Source organism: Muscardinus avellanarius (assembly GCF_963383645.1).
Source record: "Muscardinus avellanarius genome assembly, chromosome: 16".
Taxonomy (NCBI): domain Eukaryota; kingdom Metazoa; phylum Chordata; class Mammalia; order Rodentia; family Gliridae; genus Muscardinus; species Muscardinus avellanarius.
In genome coordinates, this window is record NC_137802.1 from 67,181,509 (window position 1) to 67,208,657 (window position 27,149).

At 52.4% G+C, this 27,149-nt stretch overlaps 1 protein-coding gene across 1 annotated transcript in view; it reads right to left on the reverse strand.

Annotated features, from left to right (window-relative positions):
* SDK2 (sidekick cell adhesion molecule 2) overlaps positions 1 to 11,324 on the reverse strand; it is a gene marked incomplete at its 5' end in the record, with an annotated part of 304,863 nt that extends 293,539 nt beyond the window's left edge. The window contains one exon of the mRNA XM_080712340.1: positions 11,261 to 11,324. Coding sequence (XP_080568466.1) covers positions 11,261 to 11,324 — 64 coding nt within the window. The remainder of the gene's footprint in view (positions 1 to 11,260) is intronic.
* Positions 11,325 to 27,149: the final 15,825 nt, after the last annotated feature.

A 27,149-nucleotide genomic window follows, 5' to 3' on the forward strand; every position in this document is an offset into this window, starting at 1 on the left:
CACCTCAACCTATGAAGGAAGCTGGTTATTAATTAGGAAGGAAGAAGCTTATCAATTTAATATTGTGAGCATGGACGTCCAGAAACATTTAGTAACTCACCAAAATCACTTGACGGATAAGAAAGAAACAACAATGCCAGCTAGCTGCCTTCTGGGCTATTGCTTGTGAGCTGGTCAACGTAGCCCATGATCTCAGCTCTCCCCAAAGGCGCCTACGCGGCTAAAGGGTCCTGTGCCTGGGACAGTCATCCCTGAACCCAGAGCTCTCACTCCAAATTATCGGCCTGTTGGCTTCTCCCGAGGGGTGCTGCTGATTGGTCTGCCCAGTCCAAGTCAAGAGGAGGAGGGAGAGATGCCCCCCAAGGGCATGGAGCAGACAGGCTAGAGCTGAAGAAAACCCAGAAATCCCACAGCACCCACACAGCAGGGTCACCCTGAGGTCTCACGCTAGAGAGTCACGGTGGACGGTTATGGTGGCCCAGAGTCCGTTATGGTTGGGATACAACTGCCTTAGATGGTGGGTGTGCGTAGAAAACATTGTAGAGAAATTTAGACATGAATACCTGAAATATGTATGTGAAACATCTTAGAGTCTCACCGATGATGTGACCCAAAAAGAAATTCTCACTCGTTTATCTCTTTTCTTTCTCTTCCTTCCTCCTTCCTTCCTTCCTTCCTCCTTCTTTTCTCTCTCTCTCTCTCTCTCTCTCGCTCTCTCTCTCTCTCTCTCTCTCTCTCTCTCTCTCTTTCTTTCTGTACCAGGCACTGAAACCAGGGACATACTACCTCTGAGTTACATCCCTAGTTTTTTTCCTTTTAAAACAGGGTCTCGATAAGTTGCTGAGGCTGGACTCGAGCCTGTGATCCTCCTGTCTCAGCCTCCCAAGTACTGGGATTATAGGTGTGCACCTCTGTGCCTGATTGCTCAGCCAAGATTTTCAAAGCAGCCTTTTTCTTCTCTTCTCCCCTCACGTCATGTCCCCTCCTCCTTCTCTCTGTCTCTGTCTCCTTCTCTCTGTTTCTGTCTGTCTGTCTGTCTGTCTGTCTCTCTCTCTCTTTCTCTCTCTCATACTGGGGGTTGGACCCAAGGGCATTCTACCTCTAAGCTACATTCCCAGCCTTTTTATTTTTTTAATCTTGAGATGGCATCTGGCCATAATTGCTCAGGGTCTCGCTAAGTTGCTGAGGCTGGCCTTGAACCTGAGGGCCTCCTGTCTCAGCCCCGAAGTACTAGCATCACAGGCAAGCACCACAGTGCCTGGCTCCAAGCAGGTTTTTTTTTTTTTGGTGGTACTAGGGGTGGAACCCAGAGGCTTTCTACCTCCGGGCTATACTCCCAGACCTTTTTTAATATTTTATTTGGAAACAGGGTCTCACTAAGTTGCTGAAAGCCTCACTCAGTAGCTGAGGCTGGCTTCGAACCCATACGATCCTCCTGTCTCAGCCTCCCAAGTGCGGGGATTATAAGCGTGAGCCACCACGCCCGGCCCAAGCAGGTTTTCTGTTTTCTTTTGTTTTGTTTTTGCGGGTTTAAGGATGAAACCCAGGGGCATTCAACCTCCAAGTTACACCCCCTGTCCTATTTCTTATTCTTTAATTTGAAACAGGGTCTCACTAAGTTGTGGAAGGCCTCACTAAATAGCTGAGGCTGTCCATGAACTGCGATCCTCCAGTCTCAGCCTCCCAAATGCTGGGATTACAAGCGTGCGCCACCACGCCCGGCTTTCCAAGCAGGTTTTGACATGTCCTGAGGAGCCCAGGAAGCCATGGGGAAGACAGGCCACATTTTTGAGCATCCCCTACTGCTTTAAAATAGCCCTTGTATGTTAAAATAGAATTCAAATAGATCATGGAATAGAATGTGAATTTCCATATATTTAAAAATAAAATGAGAATTAGAAGGGTCACATGGATGGACAGTGGGCAGTTTCAGGCCTGCCAGGGTAGTCCTGCCCTTCTTCACCCACTAGAAGTCCTGGAAGAGTCTGGAAGTACTGTCCTGATACCCGGGTGCTTTCCCAAAGAGACATTTCAGCCACCCAGGCTAACCTGCGGGGCCCAGAGGCACCCAGCGCGACTCCCCGCTGTGGTCTGAGGCTGGTGCAGATGGTGAACTTGGGCCGTCTGTCTGGCTTCTGCCTTAGCCCCGAGGTACCCTTCTTTAATGCGTGAAGTTCATTAATTGGGAAAAGTAATTGACGTCTAATACCTCAACCCTTGTTGATGAAGGGTTATTATCTAAACTCAAGGAGTTTATAATTAAGGAAATCAGTCTCACACACACATTACGAGATCACTCGGTATCAACAAGGCCAAAGTCTCAAATGAGGCTGCAGCCCACGGGCATCCTGAGCGTGCAGAAGCCCAGGGGCGGTGCTCCAGCTGGTGGTCAGGAATGGCTTCATATCAGACTGTCGGGGACAGTGGAAAAGAGGAGGAAGGCCAGGCGTGGTGGCGCACGCTTGTAATCCCAGAATTTAGGAGGCTGACACAGGAGGGTGGTGGTTCGCGGACATCCTCAACTGCTTTGCAATTCAGTGAGACCCTGTTTCAAAATTAAGAATAAGAAATTGGGCTGGGGGTGTAGCTCAGAGATAGAATGCCCCTAGGTTCCATCCCCAGTAACACACACACACACACACACACACACACACACACACACACACACACACACAAGGAAGGGTGTGTGGGGCTGGCACGGGACCAGAGTGTGGGGGGCTTGGCGGCGATCCTGCCCCTGTGAGGTAGCCACCAGGGGTCTGTGAGCTGGAGGGTGGCATGATGCGTCTTGGCACCTGGATTCTCTGGCTAAGACCTATAGGCAAGGAGATGGGGCTGTGAACGGGGCCTCAGAGAGCCCAGCCCTAGGCCTACCCAAGCTGGGGAGAAGTCTGTGGTCAAAGGAGACTGCTCCTAAGTGCCCTGGGCCAGCCTGCCCAAGGTGGTGCAGCCAGCCATTCCTGAAGGTGGCTATATATATGGCTGGGTCCAAAACAATGGTCCAGAAGCAGCAGGGCCGCATTTACTGTCTTCTTCCTTTAAGTCTTCTCCTGCGTGTTATGGAATGTTTTCGAGCGTCAATGCTAATGAAATGAATGTTAGTACTTACTGGTCAACCTCCTTCATAGGGTGGGCTGAAGAACAAGTGGCTTATCTGTGAAAGCTACCCGTAGAAATCTGAGTTTTTTATGAAGGCACCTTGTAAGAACATTAATCTTAAAGCCCAAAGAGCTGATAACAGGATAACATGTGGGATCTCTAGGTCACATTTGCATCTTAAGATAGAGTCGGAGAATGTCTTAACCTAATAAATCAATCCCTAATGGCAGAAGATTGTATGCCAATGGAGGTTCATGGAGGACGAAGTGGACAGGAGCCTTTGAGAGGCCAGGGTACCACTGCAGGCCCAAGGCTGACCCTGCTCCCCAGCTACCATGATGAGGATAACTGTCACAATGATGGGACAACCTTATTCAGGGCTTCCCATCCACTGAGCACTGTCTCAGGAGCTTAGCATGGAATCCTGGCACAACCCAATGTGAGTAAGCAGGACTGATAGTCTTATTTTACTGATAAGGAAACCCAGGCACAGAGAGGCTGTGTCACTCACCCAAGGTCACCCAGCAGCAGATGATGAGGTAGGATTTGAACCCAAAGAGTCACCCACATCTCAGGCTCTTTAGGGGCCTGGCTGTCCCACCTGGGCCTGCCAATGTCATGGTCTGCGCCGGCTTCTGTGGTTCAAAGCAGAAAAATATATTCCAGAGTCATCAAGAGATGCTCATTATTCTGTGACAACCCAAGCAAGCTGGTGCCCAGCCACACTCCTGGCCACTGCTCAGGTCCGGGACCACACTGTGACCACTGGTCTGAGCTGCACCTCCCCAGGGTTCTGGCTCTAGCACCTGAGAGTGGCCAGTGTCCACCCCAGGGCTGAAGTCTCTGAATGGACCACATTACAGCAAACAGTATTTTCTTCTTTCAGGATTATGACATCATCAAAATTTCATGGTCCCTCTGGGTCACTAATAGCTTCCTAGTGGCATCCAACTTTGTCTTTATTCTTTCTTTCCTCCCCCATCCCACGCTGTCTAGTTTACAAGATTTTTGTGTGGCCCAGTCCCTAGCCAGCCAGTCATAATATGCTCCAAGTGGCCTGAGGGAGATCCTTCAATCAGCTCTGGGATATCTCACCCCGGGGAGGGTTGGGAGAAAGAGAGAGAGAAGACGTTTCACATTTTGCCAAGCTCAGGCCCCCAAGAAGGCAGCGGGGGTGCAGGCAAGAGCCGGAGGATGAGGAGGAAGAGGTAGAAACCCAAGGCGTATGTCCAAACTCTGGTTCCCTGGACCAGCCCGGGTCTCCTAAAGGCACAGTTGTCTGAGCATCCCACTATCAAACTAGTGTCTGGCATTAAGGAGATAAAAGAAAAGGAAGCTGCAGAGAAGCAGGGGAGCCAGAGCAGTGTGAAGAGAGCAGGTGTTGGGATCACAAGGCCCTAAGTTCAAATCCCGACTCTGCCTTCTTAGCTGGAGGGCCTGGGCCCATTCATCGTTCTGAGGCCCAGTTCACTAGCATGAGGCAGGTCATGGTTTTATTTCACCAGCCATGGTTCATAAGTAGAAATGCACCTGCAATGCAAGTTCCTGGATGTGGAGAAAAGACTGAAAGATTTTCACCCGGGGAAGAAGCCAAAGAAAGCGGGGAGAAGGTGATGTAGGTAAAAATATAACATAAAGATATCAGCGAAGAAAATCTGAAAACCACAATAACCTGAGGAACCTATCTCAGGATGGCTCGGGGAGCCAGAGCAGGATAGCCAGTCACATGTGCTCATAAGGACATTCAGGTCAACGACAGACCACGCAAAGGGCAGCAGGGACGTCACGGCCAGCTCAGCTTGTGTAAGCACGCTCTGGGACGCTTGTGCAATGGCCCAGCGCTGCAGTTTTCACAACACGTGCCTGTCACTGACACACAACTCTACAAACGTCGTTTAATTCATCAATTAAGTACTTATGTCAGCTTCATTCTGAGCGCTCTGAACGTATTATCTTGTTTAAGCCTCACATGGCTTTTATCCTTGTCCTGCACATGAGAAAGTGGAGGCTGAGAATGTTACGTGACTTAACCCCGATTGACAACAGTCACCGCAGTTCCAAGGTACTGATCACCACATATCCACCACTTCTCCACAGCTGGGGGAGGGGTGCAAGAAAAACAGGAAAGTGATTGCACAGGCGAGGGGCTGCTTTAGGAACGGTCCTGTCTCTTGCAAAGCAACTGTATATAACGCAGGTGTGCAGTGTCGGGTCTGTGGTCATGAAGGAACACGAGGCCTTACCAGCGTGCAGGATCTGAGACCCGGTTCCCTTGCTCAGCATGGCACCTAGCAGCTCCCTTCGCACTGGGGTTGGGCCATGTGATCAATTCCAACAAGCTAGGGGGTGAGCATTTAAGTGTCGACGCAGTGTCTCCTCTCCTCCTACTCTGTGGCACCAAAGACCCAGTGCATTTCAAGTGGTGCCTCCAGGAATGGCTGAGTATTTCCCCAGCCCTCCCACCTCTCCTCCCTGCAGAGCTGGAAAGGAGCTGGAAGGATTCTGGAAGCACCCAGGGCCACCAAACCACTCCCTAGAGGCAGCTTCCCCCATGGCACCAAGAAAGGCAGACAGGAAAGTCTGAGTGGAGCTCCAGTATCAGCGGTGGCCCTGCTCCATGGGACATGCTCCTGGGCTGCACCTGCTGGGCCAGGGCTCCCGTGCTGGGAATACACGGCTTCTTGCGCAGTGTGGGCCCCATGGTGCAGCTTGGGGGTTGACATGCGGAGGAGGCTACAGGCATCTCACAAGCCCGTCAGCCTGGGAGAGGGCGAGAGGCCAGACAGGAAGCCAGGGTGACAGGGCAGGTGGAGGGACCCATTCATTCATTCATTCACTTCATTCACTCACTCGTATTTGTTGAGTTTCTCGTACATGTTATGGCCTCAGAGGCTGGGAACACAGCAATGAAATGACAAGTTCCTTCCCTCATGGGAGAGACCAATAATAAAGCAGCAAGCAGGCCAACAGGTCAGCGGGAGCTGGGAGCTGGGCGCTGTGCGTACACAGGGCCGTGTGCTCAGAGATGCTGCAGAATGGCTTCCTAGGGATAGATAAGGGGCACAAGAAAAAGTCTGAGGGAAACAAGGGTGGTTCTGCCGACACCTGGGAGGAATCAGAGCAAGGTCAAGGGCCAGGTCGGAGGCCAGGGGCCTGAACTGCAGGAAGAGCTCGGCATTCCTGGTGGGGATGGGAGCTAGTGAAGGGTGTGATGGCATATGACCCTAGAGGGCAGCAGAGGGGGCTCCCATGAGGGCCGCACAGGGTGGCAGATTGTGCCATCCATATCCCCCATGACCAGCTCAATGTAAACACCAGACATTTATGAAGAACATGTATAGAGGTGGCACAGTAACACCCAACATCAATTCTAACTGAGTCCCCGCCACCCCAGGGGGCCGGGAGCTGGATGGGGAGTGCGTTTCCAAGACCCTTGAAACCAAATTGTAGAATAACCAGCCACAAGGTCAAGCCTTCCATCAACATGGAGCAGAACTGTCCGTCTGACAGACAGTTGGTTTGAGGTAATGAAATCTCCATCATCAAGAGTATGCAAGTAGACCAGATGGCCACTCTGCCCTGGGTCTGTGGGCAGAGGACAGTTCTAGATGACTTTTGATGGCTCGGATACTCTCAGTCAATCACCCAAACAATCCCAGGAGGTAGACGTGGGAGTTTTTTATTCTCTTAGTTTACAGATGAGCAAGCTGATGTTCAGCTGGGCACTCTCCAGCAGTAGAAATAAGGCACGAAGGTACAGAACCAGGCTGGGAGCCACCAGCCTACCAGCCCCTCCTACATCAGAAGAAGGGCCCGGCCGGGGCTCCTGAGCTCAGGGAGGAGCTCACTGGCCCTGCCTTGTGCCCAGTGTGTGGATGGCAGGGCCGGGAGGGTGGGAGGGGCGCTGTGTCTCAGCAACCAGCCTTTTTTCCATTACAGGCAGTGGCTGCCGCGGGCAGTTGCCACTGGCCCGTTGTTGCTATTGGCATCCCAAGGCCCCAGATTATGATGACTAATTCCCACCGATTTAGGCAGCTCCAGAGCCGTCTGCGGCATGTGCTCCAGGGGGAGACGGGTTTGAAATCCCACAGGCGGCTCAGTAATACCCAACATCAATTCTAACTCAGTCTCCCAACTCCCTGAGGGCCCAGGAGCTGGGAGCCATGGGGAGTGGGTTTCCAGCCAATCAGAAACCCCAATTCTAGCCCAACAGGCCACAAGGAGGCCAATTCGTTCATCAACATCCAGTGGGACTATTACAACCAGCTGGTATGAGATAGTGAGCCCCCCATCACCAAGGGTATGCAAGCCAGCCATAGGGCCACTCTGCACTGGGTTTGTGGGCAGAGGGTGACTTGAGGCGAATTCACGTGTCTTTCAAGTCCGATGCAATGATTTCACTGGTCCTCAGGACAGAGAAGAAGCCCGTTTTCCCTTACCTTCAGCTTACAGCCCAGCTCCATCCTGGAGTACAAGGTCAAACGCATACCAAGAGGCACTTTACCACATCATTTTAAAAGTCGGCCGTTCAGGCACTGTTTAAACAGAGGTCTGCTGTAAAGGATTTGGCCTCCTTCCCAGCCTCCCTTCCCTGATGGAACGAGGTTCCTGGCCCCTACTCCGGCCTTCCAGTAGAGGACATAGGGGAAAGGCAGTCGATAAATATTTGCAGAACAAATGGATGTGTGGGAGGGTTTCTGGGGCAGGTGCAGGCTGCCCACGTGATCCAGCCTCGGGGTGGGATCGGGACTCTTTATCCCAGGCTGGGGGAACTCTGCAGACAGGGAAGGCCCCAAAATGGACCATTCATCCCACCAGGGTGAGAATGTTCTGGACTCCCCAGCTGAAGCCAAAAGGGGCAAACGAGGCAAGAGAGACAGGGGTCGGGGAGAAGAGGCTGGGGGAGCAGAGATGCTTCCCGCCCCATCTTGTGTGGGGCTCCACAGCTGAGCCCCGGGCAGGCTCAACACTCGGCCTCCTGGTAATTAGCAAGAGGCCCTGATCAATAAGTTATTTTTTGCTGTCAGTAATTAATAATTACAGCTTAGCCACACCATGTAATTAAACTTTCATCCCGTTCCCTTGCGTGCTGTTTGGCTTTTATTGTGATTAGCTCCCAGCACTAAACTTTCTCCCTTTGGAGCCCTGCAGGAGGCTTCTGAGCTGGAGATTCCAGCCACTTTCAGAGTCTCCCAAGGGCCTGGTCCAATGTGCCTGTGCTCTCGGTTTTCCCCCTCCCCCAGACACAGGTCTCTCGAATGAACCTTCTGGTCTAGCTGGCTAGGGGCTACTGCCCTTCTTCCAGCCCCTCAGGTTCTCTAGCATCAACCCAGTTTGCAAGAATGCAAGAACTCTCTGGAGGTACCTGCAAATATGCCAGGGTCCCCCCCCCCAAACCTTTCCAATCCCAGGGTATGGGAGGGAGCTTGAATCTGCACAGAAACCAGCCCAAGGAGCAAAGGGCTTTAGGGCCACCTGGAGATGCTCCAGGGCGGTCACAGAAGCAAGGTAAAGAAAGCTCAGGGTAAGAAACAGAAGCTTAAGGTCTTAACGAGGGGCAGCAGGGTCTGCAGTGTTAAAACAATTAAAATACCAATGATGCTAAGCAGATCGCCAGCCTGAAGCACCTGCTGTGCTTGGCGCCTTTCCCTGACACACACGTGGAACCTTCAGGTCAACTCTGCAAGGGGAGGGGGCACTATTCCCAATGCACAGATGAGGAGACTGAGGACCAGAGTGGCTAAGAGCCTTGTGAAAACCTCTCTGCAAGAACCCGTTTTTTGCAGCCAAAGCCAAGGCCCACTCTACGACTTCACTAGGCTCCATTTGGGAAGTGAGTTTGAATCCTGTGTTCTCAAATGGTCAAATGGTGGCTTTTAGTACACCCAGATGATGGAGCTTAGCTCCAGCACCTGAGATAAAAAAAAAAATCAGGCAAGGTTCGGATGAAACCTGGCAGTGTGGCCAGTGTGAGATTTTTCTCAAGGGAGCATGGGTCTCAGAAGTGACAAGCGGTGGCTCCTACTGCCAGCCAAGGATCGATGGCATGAACTCAGATACTCACTTCTTACCCCCAAAGCAGGTAAGAAAGGACCTGGACCCCAAACCTCCTCCAACCCCTTGCCCCCTAGGCTGGGGCCTCCTGGAGAGGCTGCGTTCCCACAATCCTCTGCAGGGTTTGCCCGTCTGCAAGACAAATGGAAGGGGGGGGGGAGCTTGCTGGCAAACAAATGCTCTGAGAGCCAGAGAGCACAAACGGAGCAGCAGGGGCCCTGGGCAGCCTGACACTCAAAAAGGCAGCAAACAGGAGACAGGGAGAGAGTACATCAATCAGAGACCTCCACTGCTCCTGACAGGAGCACGCACAGGAGCACAAGGACAGGAGGTGGCCTGGCCTTAACTGCACCAGACAGGTGCCATCCCAACCTCAGGTCGCCGGGGCAGAGATGGAGATGAGGAAGGAAGGGACAAGCAGACCCAGGAGAAGGGCCCCCAGGGGGGCTTCAGAAAGGCCTCATCCTGATGGGACCTGCCTCTGGAAGTCATGGGATCCTTGAGGGGGCTGCAGTCAGTCATGACTAAAAAAGTCCAGAGGCTGACACCCCTGAGAGCCCTCCCTGCCTCCTTCCTGGCTTTTGGCTAGGATCCCCATGGGCATCTCTGAACAAGCCAGTGTAGACCGGAGCCCGGTTCTGTTCTGCCAGCAACATCACCCTGTGGTCCTGCAAAGAGGGGCTCCAGACCAGGGGTCCCCAATTCCTGCTGGTCCTGGGCCTCAGAAGGCAACTTGGTCCAGGCCCTGACTCTGACCTCAGGTCACCCCGGGGCGGGGGAGGGTTTGGGCAAGTCACTTGCTGCTCCTGGGCCTCAGTTTCCCCATCTGTTAAATGGCTACTAGGAAAAGATGACCCTGCGGTTCCCGCCTGCTGGAAGGTTTTATGATGATCATAAAAATAATAACTTTTATTACCTAACATTTATGGAGCTCGTTACGAAATTTGGAAGTGCTTTTACCTAAATTACCTCGTAAAAGCCTCCCCTCAGCCCTATGAGCCAGGCCTGAGTAATTTCATCTCTGATCTTGGGTCTCAGGATTGCCCGACTCTGGGCGCGGCAGGGTGCTTCTTCCCCAAAGGAAGGCTCTGTGACCCCAGAGGTCGAATTTGTCCCCGGCCCCGCCTCGCGTCCACCGTGCTTTGGAGCGAAGGCCCAGGCACTCCCGGAGCCCCAGTCCAGACCTGTCTCCCTCCGCCCCCAGCAGGCGCCGCTGGACGCCGCGGGTACCACAGTGTGAATCCCAGAACCCCAGGCAGGGAAGCGCCGGAGCTGCCGCCCTGCCCAGCGAGGACCCGCCCCGGGCTGGGAGACGTCTGGACTTGGCCCTCAAGAGGAGGACAGCGCAGATCACACCCCAACCTTCCCAACACTTCCATCCCCAAGCCCACCAGCCCTGCTCCATCCCAGGCAGCTCCCGGCAGCCACAGGTCAAAGACGCGGTTGCCAGACAATCAGATTGTGGCGGCAAGATGCTGGGCGTGTCTGGGGGCGGGTGGGCGCGGGCTCGAGACCCTCCCCGTGCAGCCCCCCCGGGGTCCGGGGCTGCACCCGCCACCCGGCTCCAAGCCCACGCCGAGAAGCACCCCCAAGTCCCAGCGGCCAGCCCGGCAGCCAGGCGCGGGCTCCAGTACCCAGCCAAGCAGGGCGACTGCCCTCTGACTCCCGCTCGCTCCCCTCGCCCGGGGCGGCCAGCATCCGCCCGGCTGGGCCTTGCCCTTCCCCGCGGAGGCCGAGCGGGAGCCCGAGCCCAGCCTGCGAGCTCCGTGCAGCGGCGGCGGAGCTCCGCGGAATGGCGCGCCCCTCCCACCCCGGCCAGAGGACTCCCTCCCGGAGCCGGCGGCCGGGGGACAGCGGAGGGCCCCTCCCACCTCGCCTCGGGCTGCTCACGGCCTCCCGGGCGACCCCACCTTCTCCATTCAGAAGCTCCAAGTCTCAGAGAGCCCGCCCCACCCGAAAAAGAACCCCAAACTCCCGAAAGGGGGAGTCTTGAAACTCCCAGGAGAGAGAGGGCTCCGCCGCCGCTGCGCCCGGGGTCCCGGGGGCCACCCCTCCCCCGGGCCCGCTGCTGGCCCCCTCCCCGCCCACGTGGGGATGGACCCCCTACCTTGGGCTCCAGCCTCGCGGATCCGATTCAGAACGAGCCAAGTCGAGATCAGCAGCCTCCACATGGTGACCGGCCCGGAGGGGTCCTCTTAGGGCCCCCTCCTCTCCGCCCCGCTTTATAATCCTGGGGGGTCGGGTACCCCGCGGCTTCTCTCGGAAGGCAGTCTCGGCGGCGCTGGGTCCCCGGCGTGCTGAGCTCAGGAGGGCGGCGCTGGCGACCCCGACCCTCCCCTCTCCCCCGCTGTCCGCGTCCGAGTCCCGGCTGCGCGCCCGGAAGGCGAGGGGCGAGCGGAGAGGGGGCGCCCCCGCGCCCCGGGACCCCGTCCTCAGCGGCCCCGCTCCGCCTGCGGCTCCCGGGCCGGGAGGCCTCCGCGATCCGGCCGGGTCGCGGGCCGAGCTCCGGAATGAGCGGACAACTTCAGGAAACTTCCTCCGGTGGCCACGTTGCCGCCCCCCGCCCCTCCCCGCCCCCGGCCGGGCTCTCCGGGCCCGCGCAGTCTCCGCGGCTCCCGGCGCCCGGTCCTCGCTCGCGGGGGGCGGCTGGAGCCGAGCGCGGCTGCAGGCGCGGCTGCCGGGGCTGGTTCAGGGGCGCCCGTTTCGGGGGGCGCGGTTAGCAGAGCGGTCCGAATCTCCCCGGAGCCGAAGTTTTCTTCTCTCCAACTTTGCAGGAGGCATCTGGCGGGGCCGAGCCCCCCCCTCCCCGCCACACCGGCTCCACCGTCCTGGAGCCGAATTCGGAGATTCCGGGGACCCCTCCCCGGGCCCCCGGGCCGGCGCGCCCTCGGCCGGGCGCCCAGCGGGCTAGCAAACTTTGCGGGTCCGGCGGCCCGGTGCGCCCATGTCCGCGCCAGCTGCGGCCCGGCGCGGGCGGTGGCCGGGCTCCGAGACCCGCGCTGACGCCGGGGATCCGCCGCGGAGCCTCCCGGCCGCGCGAGGATGGAGCCCGGCGGCTCTGCCCTCCGCCGCGCCCCGGCCGGAGCTCCGGACGAGCCGCGCCGAGAGCCGGGCGAGCGGCCCCGGCTCCGAGGCTCCCGCTCCCCGCACGCGCGGCGCCGCGATCGCCGGGGCCGGAGAGCTGTGGCCGCCCCAGCGCCCGGCCGCCACCGCCCACCGGCCGCCGCCGCCCGGGCCCGGGGTCCTGCGAGCCGCTCCTGCCCGCGCCGAGCCGGAGCTGCGGGGGCAACGTGAGCCGGGGACGAGCGCGGCGCGGGCGGAGGCGGAGACGCGGAGAGGGGGGCCGAGCGCTACCCTGTGGCCGCCACTGCTGCGCAGCCTGCGCGCCGGGAGGGGGCGGCGGCGGCCCCGAGCCAGGCCGGGAGCGAGCCCCAAGAAACCCCGCCGGAGGGCAGTCGCCGGCCTGGACCTCCAGCCCCCGTGGGGAGCCCGCTCCCAAAGGCCTCCTGCGACCCTCGGTCTGTCCCACCAGCCCGGGGCCCCTGGACGCCGTCAGGGACACGGGGAGAGGGGCTTGGGAAGAGGGATTCCTTCCGCCAGTCAGCCGGTGGGCTGCAGTTTCCTCTCCCCAGGTCAGCTCTAGGCGCGCAGACAGACAAAAGGGAGGCCTGAGACTTGTCGAGGGCCCAGAGCGAAGTTGGTGCCAAAGAGGCCCTTCTGAGCTTTGCCAGTAAAAGACAGGGCGTTAATAAGGGCGTCACAAAGGAGAGAAGTTGGAGGTGTCTTCTCTTGTGGGCCAGGGGAGCGCACAGAACCAGCCTCCAGGGCATGAAGTCCCGCTTGGGGGGTGCAGGGCCCGGTTAAAGCATCCTGGGTTGCAGGCAACTTTAGCCTCCAGGGCACCCCTGCCTTTTGTGACTGTGTTGGCGTACTGAAAAAAATATATATATTCTTATGCCCTAAGACATTTTTTTCCCATCTAAAAGTTCATTTGTTTTTCTCGGGTTTTAAAAGAAATATAACCATTTGCTTGGGCCCCCGAAAATACTCTTGTCCCTGGCACTGCGCCTGCTGGGCTTGCTGGAGAAGGGGGCCCTGCAGGTTTGGTCTTTCTCTGGGGACAAAAGAACGAGTAAGACCTTTCACTTCTGCCAGTTCTTGAAGTCTTAGGATCCTCCTTTCTTGACTTTGCAGGGGTTTGGGGGTCTGCTCCCACCCTGAGGATACCCCTTCTAGTTGCTGCCGAGCAGAGCAGACATGGCCACCACATCACTTAAGTTTGTATTCCACCTGCCTTGGAAGAGACCTGTGGGCATTTCATGAAAATGGATTTTTTAAAAAGCCAGCCTGCCCTTCAGTCACCTGATTCAACAGCATAGTGTAACTTTTCCTCTGGCCGCTGGTGTGCCATCCCAGGCCAACGCCCCTCTGGCTGGCTACTTCCTAAATGGAAGGGCATTTGGACATGCAGCCTAGATGTGACCTGCTGTTGGGGCCCTAGGGGGCCATGCCATCCCACCTGCTTAGTGATGCCCAGGTGTGGCTCCCACACCCCCCTCCCCCGGGGCATGCTCTACAGGCCCCAGCTGAGAGCTCAGGCCCTTCCCAGCCCACCAGGAACAGCTGGCCTTTAGGGTGTTGTTGCACAGAGAGCTCATAGAGGGGGCCTGAGAGCCAGATACAGGGAACCGCTCCTCAGCCAGCAAAGGGTATGTGCTCAGAGGCTGGGAGTTCCTGTGGACACAGACGATGGGAACCTTTGCGGATTCTTCTCTGTATCCAGAATCCCCAGACTTGGCAGCAGCCAAGATCCCTGAGCTGATGCTCCGGGGGCCTTGGGCAGCGTTTATTCCTTCCCTAAGAGCAGGCCTTGTGCACAACCGTGCGCAACCCTGTAGCTCTTCTGGAAGCCTTATTCCCAAAGGCCAGGATAGGGAGCCACGCAGGGGCAGGGGGAGAGGGAGGGGTTCCCTGGTCTTTGTTGGTAGCCCCCAGGCATGCCTGCATGTTAACGAAGAAGGGGGCTGCCCTCCGGCAGCAAATCTGTCTCCATCCATCTGGGCTGGAGACAGGACTCAGGATCTTTGGGGTCTCCGCCTAGACACAAAGAAAGGGATTTTACCTCTGGTCAGAACTTGCTGGCCCAGGAGGAGACTGCCCAGGGAACCTGCACTTTCAGAGGGGCTCATGCCTGGGAAAGCCACTCGGAGCCCCAGGCGGCCCTCATTTTTGCCACAGAAGGTGGCGCCCAGTGCAGTTACACGGGGTGCCCCACTAGGGGGCTGCTCTTCTTTTCCCGGCTCTAAGCTGCCTCCTGTCAACATGTAAGCCATGCTTAGGGCTGTCCCCCAATGCTTTGGGGGTAAGGCCGGCGCCTCTTGATCATTAGGTCCCATCTCCCGCCGTTCCTTGGGCTCTCACCTTGTGGAAGACGCTTCTGCAAACTCGTGGGGTGGGCAGTGGAGGAGAGGCAGAAGACATCGGGATTCATTTCAGAGGGAAGTGAAGCTTGGGCCTTGCCTCCTCCCTTTCCTACTGGATGTGAAGGTAAAACACCACACGTCTAGAAAGACATCCAGGGATCCCCAAGGAGGACCACTTTCTTGGACTCTCAAGCCATAGAGTCAGCAAAAAAAGGGAAATACTGCAAACCTTTGTCAGGGAGCCTTCCAAAGTCGTGTGTGTGTGTGTGGCCACTTCCCAGCTCAGGAGCTCTAAGAAGACCAAGTCAGGACAGGCAGCAGGGGCTGCTCAGTATCCCAGAAGGCCAACATCCTCCTTACCCGACATCCCCAACATCCAGCAGTTCACACAAAGAGCAAAGGGCACTGTGGCCAGAAGGAGCTTTCCAGCGCGGTTACTGTGTATCTCTTTCTATTTTCAGTCTGGGATGTAACAGTAGCTAGGACAGAGTGTTCAATTACATGATCAGACTGTGTCCTCCACCAGCAGGGGATGGGGGCAGGGCCGGCGAGGGCCAGCAGGAGCATCTCTTTGCAGTGCTCCTGGTCCCTCCTCCTGGTCCCTCCTCCTGGTCCCCTGCTCCCAAGTTGCTAGGTGCCGCCACAGTCAAGAAACCCACTCCCGGCGTGGATACTCTACTAGAGAAGGCCCAAGGAATCTGCAAAAGGATTGGACGCAGCTCAATCCAGGAGGAAAATGAGATGCCAGAGGAGAGTCAGGGCAGAGGTGACCTTTAAATTCTGGGTATTTGGAGCGAAAAATACGGACTGGGGTTTTGAGCCTGCTTCCCAGAACCACCATCCTGGCCTCTCATCCCTGGCCTGACGCTGCTGTCTCCCCGGCTGCACTCGGGGCTGCGGGCAGGACTGGACGAGCGCCCTGGAGTAGGGACTTTCAGTAGGGCCATCTCTTCTCCTCCTGAAGGGAGCTCAGAAAACAAATTACCTGGAAACAGGGGCTTCCGCTAGATAATGAACGAGGTTTTTTCTCATTTGGTTCTGTTTTGAAGATGGAGAAAAAGAAGAAGTAGAATTGGAAGGAGAGAGGCCCCAGACCCCTGCTGGAATGAAATTCTACAGACCGGGTGACTTTGGCAGCAGACATGTATTTCCCCCAGTAGCAGAGACTGGGAAATGCAAGATCAAGGTGCTGGTTGACTTGGTTTCCTTGGTTTGTTGTGGACGGAGAGAAGAAGCTCTGGTTCTCTTTCTCTTTCTCTCTCTTTCTTTCTGTCTTTCATCTTTCTCTTTTTTTGTACTGGGGATTGACATCAGGGGCAGTCTACCTCTAAGCTATACCCCCAGCCCTTTTAAATATTATTTGTTTATTCAAATTTTGAAACTGAGTCTCCCTAAATTGCTGAGGCTAGCCTCATACCTGCATTCCTCCTCTCTGAGCCTCCCTGGGATTACAGCTGTGTGTGTCACTGTGCCTGGTGGCTGCTTCATCTCCTCCTCCTCCTCCATTTATTTATTGTGGTATTGTAGATTGAACCCAGAGCATTCTGCCTCGAAGCTACATCCCCAGCCCTATTTTATTTCAAAATTGGGTCTCACTAAGTTGTGGAGCACCTCTCTAAGTTGCTGAGGCTGGCTGCGAACCTGCGATCCTTTTGTCTCAGCCTCCACGTTCTGGAATTACAGGTGTGTGCCACCATGCCCAGCGTTCTTCCTATAATCAAGGCACAAATCTCATCCTGGGGCCCCACCCTCTTGACCCCACCTAAATCTAATCACCCCCAAAGGCCTCATCCCACCATCCTATTGAGAGCATCAACCTAGGAATTCAGTGCATTGCAAATTCAGGCTCCGCCCCCACATCCAGTTACTCATTAAAATTTGCTTGCATTCCTTAGAAAAATATAAGCCTGGGAGCATTGTGCACATTCGCTGCTGGGCCAGGGCAGCCTGTGCCTTCAGCTTCTCTGTACAGAGCTCTAAACCCTCATGTATTTGGCTCCTGGCTTCCACGCCTGGGATCTTATTGGCCATGCATCCCAACAGACCAGGGTTCCTACTCCCAAGCTCCTTCCTGCTTGTGCGCACCCATTCTCTGAGAAATGAAGGAAAGGGATTCAGAAAACTGGAGGAGAATGTCCCCCAAGCCACAATACCTGGGCAGAAATGCTCACACAGGCTGGTCAGGTGCCAGGTACCACTGGAGAGAAGGGCGATTAAGAGACCACGGGAGGCAACATTTTCAAACAATAAAACTGCTAAATGTAGGGTACACTGGGGCAGGAAGAGAGTGCAGGAAGAACTGTGGGAATGCTCTGTATCTACTTCTGTTTCAGTGTGCACAGCAGTGTGGTAGAAGGCGCCATGTTATTGCTAGACAGGAGAGGGCGCTATAGACGTGCTATCTATTCCTAGACAGGAGAGGGCGCTATAGACGTGCTGCCTATTCCTAGACAGGAGAGGGCGCTATAGACATGGTGCCTATTCCTAGACAGGAGAAGGCACTATAGACGTGCTATCTATTCCTAGACAGGAGAAGGCGCTATAGACGTGCTATCTATTCCTAGACAGGAGAGGGCGCTATAGACGTGCTATCTATTCCTAGACAGGAGAAGGCTCTATAGACGTGCTATCTATTCCTAGACAGGAGAGGGCGCTATAGACGTGCTGCCTATTCCTAGACAGTAGAAGGCGCTATAGATACTGTTGAGCGGGGTCCAGGAAGGAGGAAGTTGGTTGGGGCAGAATGTGTATGTACTTTGTGATAGTTTCAAAAATGAAAATACAAGCCGTTTTATCCATAAGTGTCTTTAATGTGTCACTCGTAAAGTACAAGCACTACTGAGTAGCCTGCCTCTGGGAGGCTGGGACATTGATCTTTGAATTGGACAAGGATTTAGAATCATTTAGGGCCATTCGGAATCACAGAGCGATGAACTCTGCCTGGAACGAGGCTTATTTAATCTGCTTAGTACAAGAGGAAACTGGTGGATCAGCCCTTGGGGTCATCAGAGCCGAGTTCTCCCACCTCAAAGGGCGAGCGCCTTTGATCTGGCCTGTTCCAAGCCAGCCAAGCTGACCTCTTTGCCCTTGTGCAGCCGTGCCGCGTGCAGGCCGGCCCCCTGGACTTTGTTTCTTCTGGTCCCTGGGCAGGACATGCCCTCCCTCCAGATGTCCACGTGGGTCACCCCCTCACCGCCATAGCATCTCCGATTAAATGGCACCTGACCAGTGAGACCTCTCTGCCAGTCATTATGAAAGAATAATACCACGTGCACGGAGATGTTCAAAATAGTCTGCATTGGAAAAGTGGGTCCCTTCACCAGCACGCACTACTGTGTGTCACCCCGTTGCTTACCGGCGTAGGTGCACATGCACACGTACGTGCAGACATGGGCTCATACCCCTTTTATTCCCGCTAGCACTTTTACCGCCGTGCAATAAACTGTACTACAGATTTTGCTTCTGATTTACCAGTTGCCTGTGTCTTCACTGAAGTGCAAGCACCTTGCAGGCAGCGGGTCTTGCCTGGCTCCGCTCTGCACCTGCTGCGTGTTCCGTGCAATCAGAACAGAGGGAGAAAATATACAGCCGGTGTGAACGGCCTTTGGATTTCATTACTGTGTCTTTGCTTACACCGACCTTTCAAATTAAGCTATTCACACCTCAGACGTATGTTTTGTGATACTTGGATTCATGACAAACACTCACTAATCCCTAAAAATTAACCCAGTGTTTGACTACTGTCTGTAATATATACAAACACATGCATTCATTTAATTCCTAAGAAATGAGGGTTTTTGGGCTAAGTTGAAAGGTGGCATGGGGCACAAAGCTACCTCTCAACCACCCACAGTACACACATTTCACATTATGTGCCAAAAGAGTGTGCCGGGCGTGGTGGCGCACGCTTGTAATCCCCGCGCTTGGGAGGCAGAGACAGGAGGATCGGGCAGGTTCGAAGCCAGCCACGCGCGCTGGTTTAGGAGACCCTGTTTCCAAATAAAAAATGTAAAAATAGGTCTGGGAGTGTAGCCCGGAGGTAGAAGGGCTTCCAGGAACCCCAGTACCACCAAAAAAACAAACAAACAAACAAACAAAAAACCCAAAAAACAAAAGAGTGAGGGTCTGCTTACTTGGTTCCTGAAAAAGATCTCTCTCTCTCTCTCTCTCTCTCTCTCTCTCTCTCTCTCTCTTTACTTTCTTTCTTTCTGTACTGGGGATTGAACCCAGGGCCACCTTACCTCCAAACTACATCCCTCTTTCCCCTCTTTTTTATTTATTTTTTAAATAGGGTCTTGTTAAGTTGCTGAGGCTGGCTTCAAACCTACGTTCCTCCTGTCTCAGCCTCCCAGGTACTGGGATTATAGGCATGAACATAGACTCTTCTCTTTATAAAACTTTACAGAATTTTAAAAAGTCAGTGGTTATGCGGCATGATTCCATTGACACTCCAGGACCAGCTCTGTTGTATTTGGAATAAGATGAGGTTTGTCTTAACAGAGATAAGTGCAAGTGTAGACAAGAGCTGGGACATGATGTCAGAGAGATCTGTGTCTTCATTTCTTTGTCTGCGGAATGAGACTGACAAGACTATCCGGCTTACACTGTTGTGAAGATTAAGCGAGATAATAATAATAGAGAGTCTGGCCTCTAAGAAGCACTCGATATTAGCCATTATTATTTTAAAAATTAATTTCTTAATCATGGCTTAAAATGTTCAAACCGTCCTGTAGACAGCCCACAGCCTGGGAGCCAAGTCTGACCGGCTGGCCGTTTTGATAAAAGTTTCATGGCAGCACCCGCACTAATCTACTGGCCTGGTGTCTGTGATTACTTTTGTGGTTACTTTCACCCGCTGATAGTGGAGTTGAGTAGTTATGACAGAGACCTTATGGCCCACAAGCTCTAAATATTAACTAATTGGCCCTTTTCCAAAGAAGTTAGCCCATTCTTGCTCTAGAAAAAAAGGAAGGCAAGTCATCCAGCCACCATTCCTTAGGCCTTTGGATTTGGAAAGCATAACCCTGCCGGGCCCTAGGGTCACACTACCATGGGGGGAGAAGCATCAGTCAGCCAGTCCTTCTTTCCTGCCCATCTGTCTGGGACAGCATCTCAGAGCTGCGAGGTCACCCTGTTTTCCTGCTCTGTGGTATGTGAGTGTGTGTGTGTGTGTGTGTGTGTGTGTGTGTGTGTGTGTATTACTAGGGATTGAACCCAGGGGCATTCTATCTCTGAGCTACATCCCTAACCCCATTTTACTTTTTTTATTTTTTAATTTTGAAACCGGGCCTTGCTAAGTAGCTCAGTCTGGTCTTGAGCCAGCAATCCTCCTGTTTCGACCTCCCAAGTACTGGGATTACAGGCATATGCTACTGCACCCGGCTTGCGTCTAACTTTATTTGGCTAAAAATCATACCTAGAGTCAGATGTGGTGGCACACGCCTGTAATCCCAGTACTTGGGAGACTAAGACAGGAGGATCACAAGTTTGAGGCCAGCCTCAGCTACTTAGTAAAACCCTGCTTCATTAAACAAAATATAAAATAGGTCTGGGGGTGTAGCTCAGTGGTAGAACACCCCTGGGTTCAATCCCCAGTAACACACACACACACACACACACACACACACACACACACACACACACACTGCACCTAGTAGGGATCTATATAATATAAAAATGGGCAGAGAGCGAATCTCCTTTGTCTTGGGTTCAGTAACACTGTCCTTGCTTGTTGGAATCACTTTGCTTGCCCCAGGCCCACAGATTCCAGGGGCGCCCTGACGGGCCCCTCTGGACTGGGCCCTTGCTCCACTTTGACTCTTTCTACCTCTACCCCCCTCCTCCGCCCTGGTTGCTCTAGGTTCACAGCCATTTGGGTTCCTCTCTCCCCCTCTTTGCTAAGACCCCATCTAAACGAGCTCCTGGCTCAGTTAAGCCAGAACCGGTCAGCCAGTGCTCTGAGGAACGTGGCAAGGACATTTAACTGGGAACATTAAGGTCGGGTCTCCTTTCCTTTTCCTTCCACCATCTACCCTAAAGTAGAGTAAATCTTCGTGATTCCTACAAACTCCGTGAGCTGGAGGTTCCTTGGACACTCCTGTTTCCCTCATCCTGATGGTCCTTGCCAGCCAAGGTCACTATCTCCTTGACACCCTCTTTAAATCCTCATGACCACTCATGGCCCCCAATGCCACCCCATGCCACCTCATGCCAACCAAGCTCCTTAACCTGTTTTACCACCCAAAGGGAATCCCATCCCCTGTCTCTTGTTTTTGCTTCCCCATCTTAATGGAACTCTGAGATTCTCCTAAAGATGCTGCCGTGGATAGGATTCTCAGTGCAGGAGCGGCTGGCTTTTCAGTACTGGGCATCCACACCCTGCCTCTTGGCCTCTCACGATGGCATGGCCTACTCCGCTGTTCCTAAATGACTGCACCTCGTTGTCATGGTTTGCATCTGGAATGTCCCTGCCAGAAATAAAAAAACAAAATAAAAGGTCATGTATTGGCAGTATAAAACATTCAGTGGATTGATCCATTGATGGTTGGCAGTTTGAATGAATTTACTAGGTGGTAACTGTGGGCAGGTGGGGTATGTCTAGAGAAAGTAGGCCACTGGGGGTATGGCCTTGGACAGCCTCCTCTCTCTCTCTCTCTCTCTCTCTCTCTCTCTCTCTCTCTCTCTCTCTCTCCTTTCTCTCTCTTTGGTACAGAACAGCTCTCCTCTGACATGCTGTTCCTGCCTTGGAGCTGGCTGACTATAGATTGAACCTCCAAAACATGAGCCAAATAAACCTTGTCTCCTCTATGTTGTTTTCATCAGGTATTTTGGTCACAGTAACAAAGAACTGTCTCATATACTCATTTTTTTTCTCAGTTTCATTCAACTCTTGACTTCTAGATAAAGTTAGAAAACCAAACCTGTCCACCCATACTCTGTGTCCTGCTTTACTTCTGAATTTCAGACTGTCATTATATGTTGGGAGACTCGTGTAAAGAGGATATAAGAAACAACCTGAAAAACAGAATCCGTAAGATTCTTCTCCAAAAAATACAGTTGTGTTTTACGGCAGAGTACTTGCCTACTGGAGTGATAGTTTGGCTGGGTATATAAAATCCCAGATTAAGAGCACTGTTAATACCAACAACACATCATATCAGTTTTATCTCTATATAGCTCTGAAGACAACCTGTTTTCTCTAAAGAGAACTTTTTGTCTCTTTATTCTGAAATTTTACCAGATTGTGTTTCTGTGCTGGCCTTTTCCCCACTCATCCTGCTTAGTGGGCCCTTTTAATCTGGGAATTGTCCTCTAGGGTGCTCCTTCGACTTTTTTTTTTAAATATAATTTCCTCTCTGTGTTCTCTCTGTTGCCTTTCCCTAGGGCTCTCAACAACTGAATGTTGTGCTCATGTTGGAAATGTAGGCTCCCAGGCCTCACCCAGACCTGTGGAATCTGGATTTGCATTTTAACGAGGCCCTTGGGTAATGTGTGTGCACGTTCTGTTTTGAGAAGTGCTGTTTTAATTCTCTCTCACTTCATTTGTGCTTGAAGTGCTTAAGCTCCCCGTCAGAAGAGCCCTCGCCTGTCACCGCATCTGTCCCTTTAGCCATCCTCACATCCGTCCAGGCTCAGGAACCAGGCATTGATCTTCTCCAAGGTGAGAAATAGTCTCGCTCCCAAGGGAAGATCCTTCTGCTCTATGATCTTGGTTCTCTCTGGGACATTCAGTCTTTTACTTTTCACTAACTCTTTTCATAGCACCTTTAAATAGAACCAGGTACTTCCCGACTTGAAAAAGCATCACTTGACCCTTCTGTCTCTTCTAGCCCTCACCCCATTTCTCAGCTGGCTTTTCCTGCCAGAGTTCTTAAATTCATGCAAAACAGGCTCTACTGCTGTTTCTTTGCAGAGGGTCCTTCTCTGAACCCCTGGAAACCTGGCGTCTGACTCCCTGCTCTAAAAAACTTTCCAAGAAAGGTCTTTTCTCCGCCTTTGTGCTCAGATCCCCCTGGCAGTGCTGGCTGTGGCTGACCACAGCGACCTTCCCAAACATTGTCTTCCTTTGATGTTCAGGCCGTCTTGGGGTGGCCTTCGCCCACTGGAGAGGAGCGGGAACACCCTCGTCTGGCATGCTCAGCTCAAGTCTGCACTTTGCAGGGATGATCACTGCATTCCACACTGGACACCAAACCCACTCAGCTCCTGCCCTTGTCCGTCCTCCTTTTGGCACATACACGCCCTTTCATGGGTACGTACGTACACACACACGCTCACACACTCACACACGCACATTCCAACCCAAAGCATGTAATAATCAAGTATTTCGATCTGCTTCTCATCCTGACAACCAGATTAAAAGCTACTAAGGGCAAAGACAACGTCTTGGGCCAATGTAAGTGATCACTTTGGACAAGTGGCTGAGCCACCCTAGAAAAGAACAACTGTTTCTCATTTTCATCAAGATACTGGCCATCGTCAAAGCCGTGCGCCTCAAGGCTACATCTGCCCAGAGGGGATGCTCTTCCTAATTTACCCACTGGCTCTCTACATGCTCTGTGGGTTTGGAGCACCCCAACACAGACCGTACCCCTTCTGCTTGCTCTCCAGGATTTACCCCAGTTGGTGGCATCTGTCTCTGCAGGTGCCGTGGTCCCTGGAAGAGAAACCTTTCATACTCAGAATGTAAAAGCAACTCAGAGATGGCCGCTGAAGGATCTTGTGGGCAGGAGGGGGCAGAACCTGTTCCTGGACCAAAACTGACCCTCTGGCTGCTGGTGGCCCTTCTAGAAGCTGAGTGGCTGCTTTTCTCCCTGGCCTGCAGCTGGGGCCGCCTCCTTCTGGGGCATGAAGCAAGTTTGCAATGGTATAAAGGAGGGGAAAAGTAAAAGGAGGTTAGTGGAGGCTGAGGAATGGGGTAGAAAGTGAGGAGGCGGGACCTCCGCATGACCCCATGGAGTAAGCTCATAGGGATGAAGAGAGATCCCTGAAGCCGATGCCATCATCCACCCTTCTCCTGCCCCACCTCATCCCTGGCCACCAGGGGACCCCCAGCTCAGTGAGCACCACTTCCATCTCCCTAATGTTCTGGCCAGAGCCCAAGGGCTACCTGCCATCTTCCTGTTTTATTCCACCCATCACCAACTCTGTGCTTCTCCCTTCAAATAGACCCAACACCTGTCTGTATTCCCTCTCTCTCCTCTGCCAAGACTCTCTGGTCCTGAATCTTTGTCCTACTCAGGCCTCTACCATGACCTCCAAACTCTGCCTCCATTTCTCTGGTTCATTCTGCACAGAGCAGCCAGGGTGATATTTTATTTTATTTTTTCATGGTACTGGGAATGGAACCCAGAGGCATTCTACCTCCAAGCTATGCTCCCAGCCCTAATTTTTTTTATTATTTATTTTGAAAGAGGGTCTCACTGAGTTGCAAAGGGCCTTACTAAGTAGTAGCTGAGGCTGTCCTCAAACCACGATCCTCCTGTATCAGCCTCCCAAATGCTGGGATTACAAGTGTGCACCACCATGCCCAGCTAAGGGTGATACTTTAAAAGTAAAATACTTTAAAAGTGTACCATGGGATTCCCCTGCTTAATTTTTTTCCAATATTTGATGTTATTCTAAAATTATCATTCAGGAAAGTACAATATTGTGATTTGGTTACTTTTTTCCTTTAGTGGTACATACTATATATATACTTTTTTTTTTTTTGATGGGAGGACTCTAGCGATGGAATCCAGGGGCAGTCTGCCTCTGAGCTACACCTCTAACCCTTTTTATTTTTATTTATTTTTTGTTTCAATACAGGGCCTCACTAGGTTGCTGAAAGTCTCGCTAAATTGCTAAGACTGGCTTCCAGCCTTCAGTTCTCCTGTCTCAGCCTCCCAAGTACTGAGATTGCAGGCGTGTGCCACCACACCCCAGCTCATACTATAATATCGATATGTGAAATGATGCGATGCATTGGATTTTCTTCAAAATAATGCCAGACGGGCAGGGAAGGAGAGCTTAGCTGTAACAAAGTGAGGCGTGCAGGGGTTTGTTGTCCTTTTCTGCTTTTTTATGTGTTTGAAAACTTTCCTAATGAAAAAGTCAAAACGCAAATTGCAAGGATTCTTCATTACTCATACGAATAAAAAAAAAAAACTTGCAAAGATACACCATTACTCATAATTAAAAAAAAAACACAAAAAACCACACGATCCTTACGGGGCCTGCCGGTCCCTGCCTGGTCCTGCCCTGACAACACTCTGGCCTCCTCTCTTGCCGTTCACGTCCTGCACCACCAGATCCCCTTGCAAACATCCTTTTCTTGAAATCCCCCCAGGAGAACATGGGGCTATCTGGGGGCTTCTCTGGGATCGTTCTCATCGCCAGGAATCAGGCCTCCTTCCCCCGGCCCCCATCAGCCACCTGCTGTTAGCCCTTGAGAGTCATCTTCAGAAACACCTTGTCCAATGCCCAGATTTAAATGTCATCTTTCTACTTCATCGCTGCGCCCTGGAATTTCCCATCGCTGTGCTTACCCCAATGTCCATCTGTCTTCCCCAGGGGCACACATTCCATGAGGGCGATGTTCAAGGCTATTTTGCCTGGCAGAATGATAGGAGGTACCCACCATACCCTCAGTCCTCTGCAGAAGAAATTTTCTCTAGGCCATTAAAACAGTAATTAAAAAAGAAAAAAAGTGCTAAGGATGTAAGAAGCCATGCTCTTGTGATATCAGATCATCAAATGTTAAGCATTTTTTCATGTTTATATACATATATATCCTGGGGATTGAGCCCAGGGGCATATATTGAATCCAGTACACATGTGTGTACTGGGGGTGGAGCCACGGTCATTCTACCTCTGGTCTGCACCCCCAGCACCTTTTTATTTTACAACAGGGTCTCACTAAGTTGCTAAAGGTCTTGCCAAATTGCTGAGGCTGTCCGAAAACTGGTAATCTTCCTGTCCCAGCCTTTGAAGTATCTGGATTGCAGGCATGTGCCACCTTGCCCGGCTTTCATATGCATTATTATTTTTAATAATCATTCTCTCTTTTATTAAGGAATACAACTTTGGAAATAAGGCTAATGTCTTTTGTGTTTCCTTGGCCTGGCCCCTTCCTTCCCCATAAGAAACTACTCTCATGATTTTGATGTACACTCAGTGCATATTTTTATATTTGATTACAAATGTGTCTCCATAAACAATAGCATTGCTTTATGTGTCTTAAAAAATAAACGGCATAATATGCTACATAAAGTTGTACAACTTATATTTCCCACTCAACATTGTTTTATATATATGTACATATATATATGTGTGTGTATATGTTCGTGTACGCCTATATATTATAAATTAGCCCAGCCCTTGTAACGGCTACATTACAATCCACTGTCTGAATCTAATGCAATTTATTTATTCATTCCCTTAATGAGGCACATCTGACTTATGTCCGTTTTTATCTCTGACAAAAATACTGGGAAGAGTGGACTTGTATGCCTGCCTTCTTATGCAAGGTCCCTGGTACTCATTAGACGGGCCAAAATAAACGAGAGAGAACTGGCCAGGTCATACGGCGATGGGAATGCTCATATGCTGCTGCCGGTGGGAGTGCAAATTGACATAATCATTTTAGAGAGCAATTTGGCGATATCCAGTTAAGATAAAAATGCTCAGCCCTGTGCCCCAGCAATTCCATCTGTATAATAAATCCTACCAGCAAAGGTAAATTATGCATTCCTTTTCTACTCAACAGAAAACATAAAATATATAATATTCCTTTATGACTTAAAGTTTACGGTGCGCTTTTATATATATCATCTAATTTGACGTTCACAACCACAGGAGTGTGGTATGAGTTTCCTGTTATAAATGAGGGAATCGAGTCCACTCACCTGTTGTTTGGTGCTGGGGCTGAAATCCCACTTGTCTGACTTTTTGTCCAGGGCGTTTTCTATCACCCCACACTTCCTCTGGGTGTTTTTATGCTATGAAGAAGATTAGCGGGCTCCAGGTGCTTTGTGGTGGATGCTGCTGGGGCTCCATCCCCCTCGCCAGGCCTGTTCCATCCCCCAGGGGCTGTGAGATCATAGCTGACCTTCCTCAGAGATCTCCTCTGGCCATTAGCAGCAGCCTCACCTGGAGATTCCTGGACAATTTTCCTTTATCCTCCTTAGCCAATGGCTAATGGAGGCTGGTGCACAAAGCTGGCCTCCAGAGGAACAACTCTATGGCACCGTTTATGATCCAGAACTCCCCGGGCTTAGGCAGAGCTCCAGAGGAATTCACATCTCTGCTCAGGTTCTTCCCCTGTTTTAATTCACTGGTACAGGATTCAGCTCTGCTTCTAGAGCAATGGTCCTCAGCCTTTAGCATCCACAGACTCACCTACAGAGCTTATTAAAGCACTTATTATTGGGCCTCATCCCCAGAATTTCTGTTTCATTTGGTGTAGGGAAGGATGATACGGATGTTGCAGGGAACCGATTGTGCCAGGAGAAGTATACTCAGAGGATGGGAACCTGGAGCTGGATAACCTGCTGGCAGTGAACACCAACAAGGGTAGTAGGGAGAGAATTGACA